A 14,486-nucleotide genomic window follows, 5' to 3' on the forward strand; every position below is an offset into this window, starting at 1 on the left:
TCTTAAGTTACTTAAGTATGAGGATCCATTTGTAAAATGTCTTTCATCTTGAAAGCTTAAGTTTGTGAAAAGATGGTAAAATCACAGAGAGTATGCTTTAACAACCTCCTTGCTTATACTCAATGCTCAGGGCAGTCCCTAATTAGAAACTAAATTCTTACTAAGAGATTGTGGGGTCTTTGGCTCAGTTGCTTTAGAGCCAAGGCTATAGAGTTGATCCCCATGGAGGCCAATAAGCTTCATTCTGTTGAACAGCTATGCCCAACAACTATGACTTGTTTGTCCAGGACACAGAGGTTTCAATGTTAAAACTGAAAAAGCCCCCAGCAACTGGGACAAGCTGGTTACCCTACCCACAACCGTAGTCCTAGTCAGCCATGTGACAAGTACAAGTTGGTGACAAAGTAAAAAGATTTGTGTAAATTCATCTAGATTAGTGAAAAAACAACTTAGACTTCAGTTTTTAAAGAATATTTCAATGTCATTTAACAGTCAAAATTTTACTAGCATCTTGAAAAGTTGACCTCTGCTCTCAAAATTAATAATTGGAGAAGATTTTGGTCACAGAAAACCTAAGATAAAATTATTTAAATGCCCATCAACAGTAGCAACATGTTATTTGGGTCTAAGAATTGTTTCCAATATTTTATGCATCAAAGCAGCAGAATTCATTTTTAAAAGAGGGATTGCCCCACGGAAAAACGCTAGTGAAGTATTCATGTTTTCATGATTTTAAATACCATGCTATGGTATCAACAGAGGAAATAGTGATTTAAAATATCTATAGTATCTCTAATTTATAGGGGGAGGCGATGAAATAAGTTCTAGACTTTGGCCACACCCTACAGTATCTATCACACCATTTTTGTAGAAGAATAAAAAACATTCTCGCCAATGACCAAAGTATTCCCCAGCAGAGGCAAAGTACCTAGGGAGGGAGATTAATTCTTCTAAGTTCTGCAGCAATAAAGTACTTAATGTGACCATAATGGTTTGGAAATTTTTAATAAATTCCCCTATATCCTTACCACTGGGCAATCTTCCAAAGCAAGTACTGCAGAGGATGAAATGTGGTACCATGTCTATTCTGCCCTATTCTCAAAAGGATATAATGAAAGGATGTTTTATTATACTGAGTTTTCATAATATTTTTCTCCTTTACACTAAGACTAAATACTAAAAGAAGAAAAAAAAAATTAACTTCAACATGTCCCTAAGCGTGGCACCCAAACTTAGCTTTCTTAATTTATTTCCAATTACTTTCCAACATAAACCTTTCACCCTGACTAACCTGTGGTTTCCTTATTATCTTTAAAACTGGCCATATACCATCTCAAGTATGTACATTCAATTGTGCCAATAATTTATACAATTTCTTGATTCCTTAAATACCACAGTAGAATGTTTATGAAGAATGCCTGGCAGCCCGGCCCAGTGATCTCACCAAAAACTACAAGCTTTCCTGACCGGCTTTTTCAGATTGGTCCATTGATTCAATAATTCATCACAAACTCCTTTCATATGGATATGCTGTGAGTTTGCAGCTGGACAAGCAACATATATAATGTATATACTTCACTAGCACCTGGCTCACGTAGTAGTCCCTCAACAACTGAGTTGAATGATGATCATGGTAATGGAGTAAATATCCTCTATGCCATTGTCTCAAAAACAAGCAAGGAGTGAACCAGAAGCAACTGAGGATTATTTTTTTAAACTTCAGATCTTTGAACCCCATTACGTGGAGCATATGGGGTGGGGTGCATCAGGGCATTCTTATATTTTCAAAAGCTCTCCAACTGATCGTAGGATCTTAGGGAATTTTAACCAGGCTGTGGAAGAAAGCCCCAGGATGAAAGTGTTTCCACAGTAAATCATGGGATTCTTCAAGCAGACCTACCAAGGTGAAAAGGCATGTCTCCCACCACCATCACACCTACCCATCCTCTGACCCAACTATAAAACTGACAGAAGAAATGTAAATTTGTGCAACTGTTTACAGAAAAATTAAGTCCAGAGACACACTTGCACAGTACTATGACTTGTATACTTCTTTTTTTTTTTTTTTTTTTTTAAACATCTTTATTGGGGTATAATTGCTTTACAATGGTGTGTTAGTTTCTGCTTTACAACAAAGTGAATCAGCTATACATATTGTATACTTCTTTTAAAGTTACTTTAATAATTATTTGTGTGGCTAAACAATGTAACAGTAAAAATTGTATAACTTTTTTAGTTTTAAACAAGTTTAATGTTTAAATATGTTATTAAACTTTCACTTTCTAGATTTGTTTAAAATAATCAGTATTAGTTGGAATATTTGATTTGCAAATAGCAACATTTTGCTTGTGCAGATGTTACTGTCATGCTACAACAAATTGATCCAGAGTTTTTATTTTTATGAATCAAGGCTATTAAGCAATTTGGCAGCCTTTTAAAAACAACAGCTTTGTTTAAATAGACTACTCTGTTTCTTTACATAGAAGTATTTTAATTCTCCACTTTTGGAAAACTGTATCCTGATAAGATGCCGATATGTAACTATTTTATGAAATAACATTTTAGACAAAACAATTTTTTAATAAATATATAAAACAGCATATTCTTTATAAGAGAAAACTACTTATCTATTAATTCTCTGCTTTGATTTTTATATTTTTACCTCAAAATAAACATTAGAAGCAAATTTTAAAGCCAAAAATTTATAAAACAAAATGAATAAAATGGGAAATATTTGTAACAATTATGGCAAAGAATCAATAAAAAACGACAAATACCACAAAAGAAAGTTAGACAAAGGATACCGATAAGCCATTATCAGGAAAAAAACTTTAAAGGTCAATAAACATTTAAAATACCAATTTTTGCTAGAAACCAAAATAAACAGAAAACTGAACTAAATAGTATCAATTTTTTTTCCTACCAAATTGACAAAGTTTCTTGTTAAACTAGTATAAGCATATGAAGGAATGGGCAATCTCATATACTCCTTGTCAGAGTGCAAATTCTACAACCCTCTGGAAGGCAATTTATAACATGTACCAAAAGCCTTCAAAATGTGCCTACCTTAAGGAATTAAATGGACACATTCAAAGATAAAATACATACATATGTATACATGTTTACACACATATATACAAATTCAACACAGCATTATTTGTTATAGCAAAAATCTGGAAGCAACCTAGGTGCCCAATAACAGGGGGTTAATTAAACAACTTAGGGGCATTTTTTTTTATTATACGCCTAAAGAGATTTAAGACTAAGGAAAAGAAACAACTTCGTGGTGGTTGTTCCTGGAGGAGGATAAGAAGGAAAAGGTCTGAATGTTAATATTTAATAGTATGATGCCAATTTTGTTTCAAAACAATATGAAATATGTCTATTCTAAAGAAACTAGAAAAGTGAATAGTATCACTATGGAATTATGGGTAATTTTTATCTTCATTGGGCCGTTTTTCTATTTTCCTAATTTTCTATAGTGAAGACATATTACTTTTATACTCAGCAAAAAATCAGATCTGAACATATCTAAACACTTCAAAATTCTCCATAATAATCAGAATAAATTTACTAAGCAGATGAAATTACTAAATATGCCTACATTATATTTTTCTTATTTACTAAATATTTAAAGGAAAAAAATTCTCAAAGAACAAGAAGCAATGAATACCTAAATCTTTAAAAATGTTCTGTTATCGTTTTTGCAAAACACTCAAACCTGAAACGAAGGTGATTCAGTCTCTGACTGTCAACACCAGCACATACCGTCCCAGGGTTGGTGACAATCATGCCTTTGCATTCTTCCGCATATTTCTGCCACTCGAGTTCTTCCCACTGAAGCATATTGGCGATCTCCTCTTCGGGAACCAGGGCTTTGCTACACCGTAATAAGTAAAGGAGGATCTGGTGCATGGACAGTACTTCCTTTCCTCCGTCTTAGGGGACGGTGGAGAGAGAGGGAAAAATAGGGCTACTCAATTAACAGCCAGTCATCCACCCAATAAGGAAAAACGAGACAATGAGAAGAGAGCATTTTTAAAAAGGCAGTACAGAATTTACATCATTAAACCTTTGTTTAACCAGGTGCTAAATAACAGGAAAGCCATTTGTTTCACTCATGAATGGTGCTCATAAACTACCTTATTTACTAAAATGGCAACGATGGCATTATAAATGATAAAAGGCCCATATGTAAGGTAGGAATATAAAAAAGGTGCCTACCTAAATAAATTTAAAACCACCTAATGTAAAGAACCACAGTTTATAATATACAGAACCGTGTTATGTTTTAAGTATTTTATCACTCTCTACAGGGTAACAGATGAAAGCTCTTTGACAGTGATGTTACTGATTTAAGGAAATTCTAAGCTTTTATGAGATATTTACGGATGTTTTCAGTAAGCTATCGTTGCATTATGGTCTAATTTTTTGGTGCTAATGTGCTGCACCTGCCATGAGGAATAGAGCTAAAGAGCTTGTACTAATATCATGAAAATCATTGTGGAGTTAGTACATGGAAAAAATACCAAGTACTCTGAGACTTACAGAAGCATATATTACCAATTACAGAGGATAAAAACAACAAAGAACATAATGAAAGCACCTTGGAAAAAATCAATTAATCTGGTACTTGATGAATCAAAGACATTGATCTAATGTGAGCATTAATTTCAGATTCACAGGCTTCTGCCTTCTCTTTGGGCTTAGGTTCTTGACCAGCATGTACAACCACCTTTTCTCTGCCTAGTCCCACCCAAAGGAAGGACAAGAGCCCTGAAGGTGTAGAGAACAATAACTACCCTTCCCAGGTCATGAGACATGCTAGGAACAGTGGTATAGGACCAAACACTTCATGGAGAAACAAGGGGACCAAGATGGTGGAGATGGGTAGGAATAAACAAGGGGGTCCTATTTGTGCTAGACAGAAGAGTTCATGGCAGCCAAGGAATCTGGGATACTAGAAAATGGAAGAAGATAAAAGATTTTAATTCAAGTTGCTATGGGCTAAGAACTGAAGCCTACACAAAATTTCTTTTTGATCTGTGTCTTTCTATCTCAGATGCTGCTCTGGAATTAGATGGCATTGCTGCTACAGGGCCACTATATATGTAGGAATGCATTCATTCATTAATTCTAAATATGCATTCATTCATTCAATAATTACCAAGCACCTATCATGTAGCAGGCCTAGGAAACACAGCTGTGTTAAATAGCCAAAACCCCTTATGGGCTTTCCTGGTGACACAGTGGTTGAGAATCTGCCTGCTAATGCAGGGGACACGGGTTCGAGCCCTGGTCTGGGAGGATCCCACATAACGCGGAGCAACTAGGCCCGTGAGCCACAACTACTGAGCCTGCGCGTCTGGAGCCTGTGCTCCGCAACAAGAGAGGCCGCGATAGTGAGAGGCCCGTGCACCGTGATGAAGAGTGGCCCCTGCTTGCCACAACTAGAGAAAGCCCTTGCACAGAAACGAAGACCCAACACAGTAAAAATAAATTAATTAATTAATAAACTCCTACCCCCAACATCTTCTAAAAAAAAAAAAAACCCTTATATTCCAGCAGAGGGAAAGATACAATAAAAAACAACTACATAATAATAGATCAGAGATAACTGCTATGAATAAGGGTCAAACTGGGCAACTACACATAAAAGGGTGGTCAGGAAAGGTGTCTTTGAAGAGGTGTCATGTGAGCAAAGACCTGAAAGAAGCAGAGGAGCCCCATGAGGCTATCTGGGAGCGGGTTGTCTTGGGTAGAAAACATAGCAAAAGCCCTAAGGTGCAGTGGGATTGATGTGTTCCAGGAACTGCCAAGAAGCCAGCGTGGATGGAGTGAGGAGGAGGAGAGCGTGAGGGAGGCAGCAGGGAAGTCAGACCTTGCCAAGCTTTACAGAGCACGGGAAGCGCTCTGGACTTGACTCTCAGACGGGAGCATGTTTTTCACCATCACGTGCCAGGCACTATGAGTGGTCCCATGTAGCAATTATGGAAAACAAACAAACAAACAAACAAAAACACAAGCTCTAGGCCTTCAAGAAGCAAGTTGGCTAATGATGACTAATCACAACTGTTCCTAGAGGAATCTTTGCACATAACATTCTGAAAACAGAGCTCTCTTAAAGACACAGAGTCTCTTAAAAAAAAATAACCGTCTAAGAAGTAACTAAAGTACAAAATACAATCAACCCACATGAGGACATGTTCTACCTACCCTTCATATTATTGTTCACAGCAGTAAAAATTTTTTATGCCTCATTACAAAACATCTGCCTTAAACCCAGGAATCACCTTCGATTAACAAACTTCCATGGTTAAGGGCATATTTCTCAGTCTGTCTCAATAGAAATTTTAATCCGCCTGCACGTGACATGTCTTTCTCAATCAATGATGTTCCCCTCTTTGCTATGGAGCCCAGCATAGTCATAATGCCTACCTGTCCGTCTGAGCCCATGGTAATCTCTGCTTCTAGGGGGGCCTGAAGTGACCAGGTGGACAAGAGAACTCTTAAAGTCAGAGTAAGTTGACTTACACTTGCACGTGTCCACATACAGGGCAACAGGGATAAAGAAAACCTAGACAGCCCCGAGAAGAACTGCCACACTAACGAGATTCTAGGCACCAAGGAAAGAGTAAAATAGTCTTTAGATTGTAATCATTGTATTCGTTAAGGTTACTAAAGAGCACTGTAAGCCTATAAGGATACATCAGGAGTCTAGGATACTATAAGCAGCAGAGGGTTGTTTTGCTGCGAGGATTAGAAAAAAACATTCAGATTTTATTTGGGGAGGCTGGTGCCTGGTGGAAGGAGAAAAGATATGCAAGTCCAGGTATACACACTGGCACCAGAATCTCCCCACAAGCAGTTACAAGTGGCTGACTTCAGGGCACTTCAAATAAAAGTGAAAAGGAGTAGCGGCGTTGAATTTAAAGTGAAAAGAATAAAAAACTCAAAGAGCTAGTGGGAGGGAGTAACACTTAAACCTACAAACCAAGGGCACTGCCCAATTTAGGAGAAGAATACCTGTGAGAGACAGAAGGAAAGCCACTGAATGCTTATGAGAACGCATCTACCTAGATTAGGTGCAAAGCTGCTGATGTGGAAGGAGAGTTTTATAGCAGCATGGAACTAGAAATAATTTTTTAAAAAACATACACACATCAGGTGCAAAATTGGTAATGCTGAAGGGGAAATTGTAAATCCATGTTGAAATCTGCTAAATATTTTAAATAGCAACTAAAATCTAAAAAGATAGATATTTACCAATGTGAAAAAGCAGAAACTCAGGACAGATAACCTGAGGTGAAATCCTTACGGAAATATAAGGAAAAGTAGACGTGACTACAAAGTCCTGCAGAGCCCACGGGGCAAGGGCTGCATCCCTCACACCCAGTCAGGCAAAAAAAGACACTCCAGAAATATTTGTGGAATGACTTTCTGAAGCGGATAAATAACGTGGCCACTTGCTCGCAGACTGCCATGAATTTACTAATGTTAATGAATTGGCTCTTTTGGTTTGTCTTTGCTACATGTTTATGTTGGGGATTTATGGAACTATGTCACTGAGGGCTAGGAAGTAATCTTTATCTCGTTGGCTGAGATAAATAGGACATGATATAAGTGAGAAATGAGAGTGGGTAAGCTAAGGTTAGCAGGAATTCTGCCAGCACTGGGACTGGAACTGTGACAACGGTTCATTATTTGGGAAAAACTGGAGTTTGTGTTTCGGGGAATGAATCTGGACAGTCATTAATGAACTGACAGACTTTATAAACTGTTTCTTAGAGACCCAATTCTCTCAGCTTATATTGCTTGATTATTTATATGGTTATTGGGGGTAGGGGCAATTTGCTAGGGAATTTGTGTTAAGAATACAGCTGGGGGACTTCCCTGGTGGCACAATGGGTAAGAGTCCGCCTGCCAATGCAGGGGACACGGGTTCAAGCCCTGGTCCGGGGAAGATCCGACATGCCGCGGAGCAACTAAGCCCATGCGCCACAACTACTGAGCCTGCGCTCTAGAGCCTGTGTGCCACAACTACTGAGCCTACGCTCTAGAGCCCGTGCTCCGCAACAAGAGGAGCCACCGCAGTGAGAAGCCTGCACACCACAACGAAGACCCAATGCAGCCAAAAAAAATAAAATAAAATTTAAAAGAATACAGCTGGTTAAACGAGTATTTCTCAAGGCTGTAACACTCAATTTTAAGAAATATAAAAATACCTTCCTCTTTCCTTACACTGAGAATAACTATATAGCTTCATTACCATGTCTCCTTTATATTCCTACTAAGACACCTTTGTATAATCTTAAGTTTTGAAAATTTGTATTAACAACACAGTATTTTCTAAACTTTCCAAATACAAAGTTATATTAAGATGCTATATCAATTGATGTTTTTTCCAAACTACACTTCCCTCCTGGGAATTTTGATATACTCTCCCACCCTCTGGCTCTCTGTCAGCCATACCTAAAGAATTACTTCTCCAAAAATCAATCTGCTAGATAACTGATTTGCAAAATTGATTCAGGATTCTCAAAGCTTTACTACAGCAATGATATAAACAATGAACAGGCTTCCCCGTAAGTGCAGCCTTCCTAACTTGAATTATGCCCTGCCCCAGCCCTAACTACAGTCAGGATAAAACCTTCAGGTGGCTCTAGGAGAGCTCATATCAACTATTTGGCTACTAGAGGTAGAGGCAGGGATAGGAAAGAAACAAAAATTTGAGAAAACTCTTAAAATATCAATAAACTGGTTGTTCTGTGATTTGACTTCTGGTAAACTAGCCTGCACTGAATAATCCTTGCTTTAAACTATAAGCTTAACTTTGGATAAATTTGTATAAAGCAACTGAGACAGCTGTCTTCAAAGCAGGTCAACTGAGGAACTAGAGAAAAACTGGAATGACTGATAAACTTTCAGTTACATAGTATAATAAACTGATACAAACAAAAAGCAAATGAGAAGGAGAGGACCATGTAATACTATATAAAAGCTGCTCATTCTACAGGAGTTCAAGTAAGATGCAAATAATAATAATCAGATGACTTTTTACCTATCAAGTGACTAGTAATATCCACTGCTGGCAGATGTATAGAAAAAGGGTACTGTTAAAAATGTTGGTTAGAACTACCAACTATGTCCTTTCTAGAGAAAACTTGGCCAACTCTTTCCAAATTTAAAATGTGCGTACTGTCCTAACAAATAATTTCACTTCTAGAACCCTACCTTGTAGAAACACTCACACAAATACAAAAGGATAGATACACAAGACTATTCCTGAAGTATTTATATGTAATGGAGGAAAGATAGAGACCTCCAAAATACTCATGACTAGAGGAACTGCCAAAAAAGTTAACGTCCATTCATACTATGGAATGCCATGCAGGTGTTAAAGATTGAGGCAGTGTATTTATACAGAGGATGTCCGAAACAGTTGAGTAAAAGGTCAAGCTATGTAACATATTTAGTGTTATCCCACTTAAAGAAAAAAGCGTAATTCTCTCTGTACAGGTTAAAACAAATACAAATCAAACCATTTATAGCACCTATTCATTTTCACATGTCTAGAAGGGGGTGTTCACTTTTTTACTTCATACACTTTTGTGTTGTTTGTGCGGACGCACACACACACACACACACACACAGAGTCGACATAATTAAGGGCAAGGTAACACTTCAATTCTGTGAAGAAAGAATGGTCTTTTCAAAAAATGGTGCTGGGTCAACTGGATGTCATACTGAAAATAATGAGTATTGACCCATATCTCATACCATTTGTAAAAACAAATTTGAGACAGATTATAGACCTAAATTTGTAGAAAATATAGAAGAGTATCTTGATGACCTTGGGGTAGGCAAAGTTTTCACAAATAAGATACAAAAGGCTCCAAGCAAAAAGGGTAAATATGTAAATTGCACTACATTAAAATAAAGAATTTCTGTTCACCAAAAATCACCATTAAGATGGTGAAAAAGCAATCACAGAGAAGGTACTGGCAATATATATATCTGACAAAAGACTCACATAGAGTATATATAAAAACTACCTACAAGTAAATGAGAAAAAGGCAGATATAACCCAACAGAAAAATGAGCTAAAGACTTGAACAGGCACTTCAAAAGACAACATCCAAATGGTCAATATATGAAATGGTGCTCCATTTCATTAGTCATTAGGGAAATGAAAATTAAGACCATAATGTTATACCTCTGAATACTCATCAGAATGGCTAACTTGAAAAAGAAAGAAAAATGCCAAGTGTTGGTGCAAATGTGGAATAACTTGAACTCTCATACATATTGCAGGTGGGACGGTAAAATGGTACAATCACTTTGGAAAACTGTTTGGAAGTATCTACAAAGCTTAATATAAACACATCCAGAATTTCCGCTCCTAGGTATATATCCACTATAGAAAAGCATAAATATATGCTCACCAAAAAGCATGTATAAGTGTTTGGTGAACACGTGTATGCTACCTGAAAGAGTGAAAAACTGAAAGCATGCAAAATGTCCATTAATCACAGACAGGTTAAATACATTTTAATTTAGTCATACCATATAATACTATACAGCAATTAGAATGAGCCAACTACAGTTAACTGTAACAATAGGTATTTCAAAAACATAACACAGGGCTTCCCTGGTGGCACAGTGGTTGAAAGTCCGCCTGCCGATGCAGGGGACATAGGTTCGTGTCCCGATCCGGGAGGATCCCAAATGCCGCAGAGCGGCTGGGCCCGTGAGCCATGGCCGCTGAGCCTGCACATCCGGAGCCTGTGCTTCGCAACGGGAGAGGCCACAACAGTGAGAGGCCCGCGTACCGCAAAAACAAAAACAAAAAAACAAAAAAAAAATAATACAGAAGAAAACAGAAACAAAAAAGAATATACAATTCTAGTTTTTATAATTCAAAAACAGGTAAAACTAATACATGGTATTTTCAAGCCAGAATAGAGGCTACCTTGACGGGCTGGGTAGTGACTGGAAAGGGGCTCTTGGATGCTGGTAATCTTGAGCTGGGTGCTGAGTACACAGTCATATTCACTTGGTGAAAATTCATTGAGTCTTACATGTATGATACGTGCACTTTTCAGTACTTGTGTTCTACTTCAATCAAAGGTTTACTTTTTAAAAATGAGAGACAATACCAAATAATGTTTGAAAAACACACTCTTATTAGTAATGAAATACATGAATATTTTACTAAGACACTATTATGACCAATTAAATAAAGTCAGTAAACAAGTATCTACTGAGCCCCTGCTGTGCACCACTTAGTAGTATGTCAGTAGTGATACAAGACAGACTGTTTACTCCTTAGCCTCATAGAGCTACAGTTGGAATGGACGAAGGGAGGGAGGGAGGAAGGAAGGAAAGTCCAAAACGTGAAGAAGACTAATAATGCATTTTCCATGGCAGCATAAACTGATGATTCTTTTGACAAGAAATTTGGTACTACATATCATGATCTTTAAAAATATCTGCCTACTTGATGAATTATTAAAAATTAGGATGCAAAACATTTCAGTATGATGACCACTAGGCAAAAAAGTTATGAACAGAAAAAAATGAAAATATACATCAAAATGTATTTTCCTTTTGAACTCATCATTTTCTAAAGATTTTCAGTGAAGTCATATTGTGAAAAATGAATCAACCATAATTTGCCGTCAAATACCAAAATGCATTTTATACATTAGGCACTTTTCTATATCCTTCAGCGTTTTGCTTTTTTTAAAAAAAATAAATTTATTTGTGTGTTTATTTTTGGCTGCGTTGGGTCTTCACTGCTGCGCATGGGCTTTCTCTAGTTGCAGCGAGCTACTAGAGAAAGGGGCTACTCTTCATTGCAGTGCGCAGGCTTCTCACTGCGGTGGTTTCTCTTGTTGCGGAGCACAGCTTGCGGGCTCCAGAGCGCAGGCAGATTCTTAACCACTGTGCCACCAGGGAAGCCCAAAACTTATTATTAAATTAAATTAAAACTTATTATTATTGAAAACAGCTCATTTATAGTCATGCACTAATTGGGAGAATCTTCACTGTGTAGGCAAAGTCATAAATATTTTTACCAATTGTATGACTTTTATACTAACAGCTGTGTTCTGAAACCAGTTAACTCCATATTACATTCATTGGTACAGAAAAGTTACTGTTGTTCAGTGACTTTTGTCTTTTGAAATGAATATTCTATTTTAAATTTGAACTGTTCTGCCTAATTAAAAACGGTCTACAATATTGTGTGCTCCTTCATGTATATGTAAATTTATTCATTAATGTATATGTATATTACGTACATATGTATAATATTGATGCGTATATAACTCGTTGAAAATATAAGTGTTAGGGCCTCCCTGGTGGCGCAGTGGTTGAGAGTCCGCCTGCCGATGCAGGGGACGCGGGTTCGTGCCCCGGTCCGGGAAGATCCCACATGCCGCAGAGCGGCTGGGCCCGTGAGCCATGGCCGCTGAGCCTGCGCGTCCGGAGCCTGTGCTCCGCAACGGGAGAGGCCACAGCAGTGAGAGGCCCGCGTACCCCTGCCAAAAAAAAACAAAAAAACCCCTGCTATCTGAGACTGATAAGGAAATACATGGAAGGTTGATTCTGAAAGGAAACATATTTAACACTTTTTTTTTTTTTTTTTTTTGCGGTATGTGGGCCTCTCACTGCTGTGGCCTCTCCCGTTGCGGAGCACAGGCTCCGGACGCGCAGGCTCAGCGGCCATGGCTCACGGGCCCAGCCGCTCTGCGGCATGTGGGATCTTCCCGGACCGGGGCACGAACCCGCGTCCCCTGCATCGGCAGGCGGACTCTCAACCACTGCGCCACCAGGGAAGCCCTCAGATAGCAGTTTTTAAAGAGTTTCTACTAAGAGCGACAAAATATAACAAACTACAAATGTTTGGAGATGATCTGAGAACTGATAATTCTAGTTGAAGTAAGGACAGCTTTTGAAATTCTGCTGTAACTATTGAGTAAACAATTCTAAGATATATTTTATGTGATAATGACATTAACTCTCTCCATAGTGTTAGTACTGGTAAAATATAACATAAAGGCTTTGTATAATAGAAGAAACCTAAAGTTTCTTGCAGTAAACTTGGATAAAGTAGCTATGGGTTAATGAACTTTAAATATTTAATGGCCTAAGTATAGAAAGGCAAAAAATATTTGGAAACTGACATCTTAGTAAAAATATTATAACTTGTAGTGACCCTAAGAAGTTTGCTCTCAAAATCCCATTGATGCATTTTACTATTTAGGATATCAGCTATTTGATGTCTCCCTTAATTTCTACAAAAGTTCTGGTTACAATACATTGAATAGATAACATTTTTCCTGTTTTGGTAGATATAAATCTGAAAATAAATTTACATGGGAATAAAACTGAGCTAATGTTTTTCCTTTGTTTTTGGTAGGATTTACCTAACCAGTTTCATCAAGATTCTCATATTTTACATGAAGTTCTGAGGTGAGTTTCAGTGAAGTTTTCTAAAACTCCAAATTAAATGGCAGGTGTTTTAAATTTCAACCTTGCTTGCTATCTTTTGTTATTTTAGGAAGTATGTGCAGATTGGTCGATGTCCTCTAATATTTATAATCTCTGACAGTCTCAGTGGAGATAATAATCAAAGGTTACTGTTTCCCAAAGAAATTCAGGAAGAGTGTGTTATATCACATAGAATAGAAATAGAATGAAATTTCTGCTTAAAATTTTATATACATACTGTATTTTTCCTTTTTTTTTTTTTTCCGGCACACGGGCCTCTCACTACTGTGGCCTCTCCCGTTGCGGAGCACAGGCTCCGGACACACAGGCTCAGAGTGGCCATGGCTCACAGGCCCAGCTGCTCCGCGGCATGTGGGATCCTCCCAGACCGGGGCACGAACCCATGTCCCCTGCATCGGCAGGCGGACTCTCAACCACTGCGCCACCAGGGAAGCCCCCATACTGTATTTTTTAATTAATCACATAACCACTATCTTCCTTTATAAAACTTTGACAGTTTCAACCCTGTGGCACCAACAATTATGATGAAGTTTCTTAATTGAATAGTGACAGAAGAAGCTAATAAGGTAAGCCTTTTAAGAACTGATTAATTTGAATCTTACATTGTAATTATAGAAAGCCAAACTTAAGTAGTATTATATAAACTTGAGAAGTTAAAGACACAAACTATTTCAGTTTTTAAAATTTAAAAAAATTTAATTACACTCATAAAGTATGTCATTTTAGAAAATGTAGGAAATACTGATTTTAAAAATCCTTAACCTTTTTCTACTTTTAAACTTAATTTTCTTTTTCACACTGAGGAAAACTTCCCTTTGCTTGGCTTAGTATTCTAAATTGTATCTGTTAGCAAGAAACTGTTTTCTGGTATCTAGGTCCATTAGTCAGCAACATTCCAACTCTTTTGTCCTGTTGTCACTTTTTAAAGATTTAATACTTTTTTTATTTTGATAAAAAACATATCATAA

The 14,486-nt window shown here is 37.4% G+C and overlaps 1 protein-coding gene across 2 annotated transcripts in view; it reads right to left on the reverse strand.

Annotated features, from left to right (window-relative positions):
* Window positions 1-14,486, reverse strand: part of DROSHA (drosha ribonuclease III) — a 129,576-nt gene that overhangs the window by 72,734 nt on the left and 42,356 nt on the right. For both annotated transcript variants that reach the window (XM_065874879.1, XM_065874878.1), the window contains one exon: window positions 3,769-3,938. In XM_065874879.1, coding sequence (XP_065730951.1) covers window positions 3,769-3,938 — 170 coding nt within the window. The remainder of the gene's footprint in view (window positions 1-3,768; window positions 3,939-14,486) is intronic.

This window comes from Phocoena phocoena, chromosome 3, assembly GCF_963924675.1.
Source record: "Phocoena phocoena chromosome 3, mPhoPho1.1, whole genome shotgun sequence".
NCBI classification, from domain to species: domain Eukaryota; kingdom Metazoa; phylum Chordata; class Mammalia; order Artiodactyla; family Phocoenidae; genus Phocoena; species Phocoena phocoena.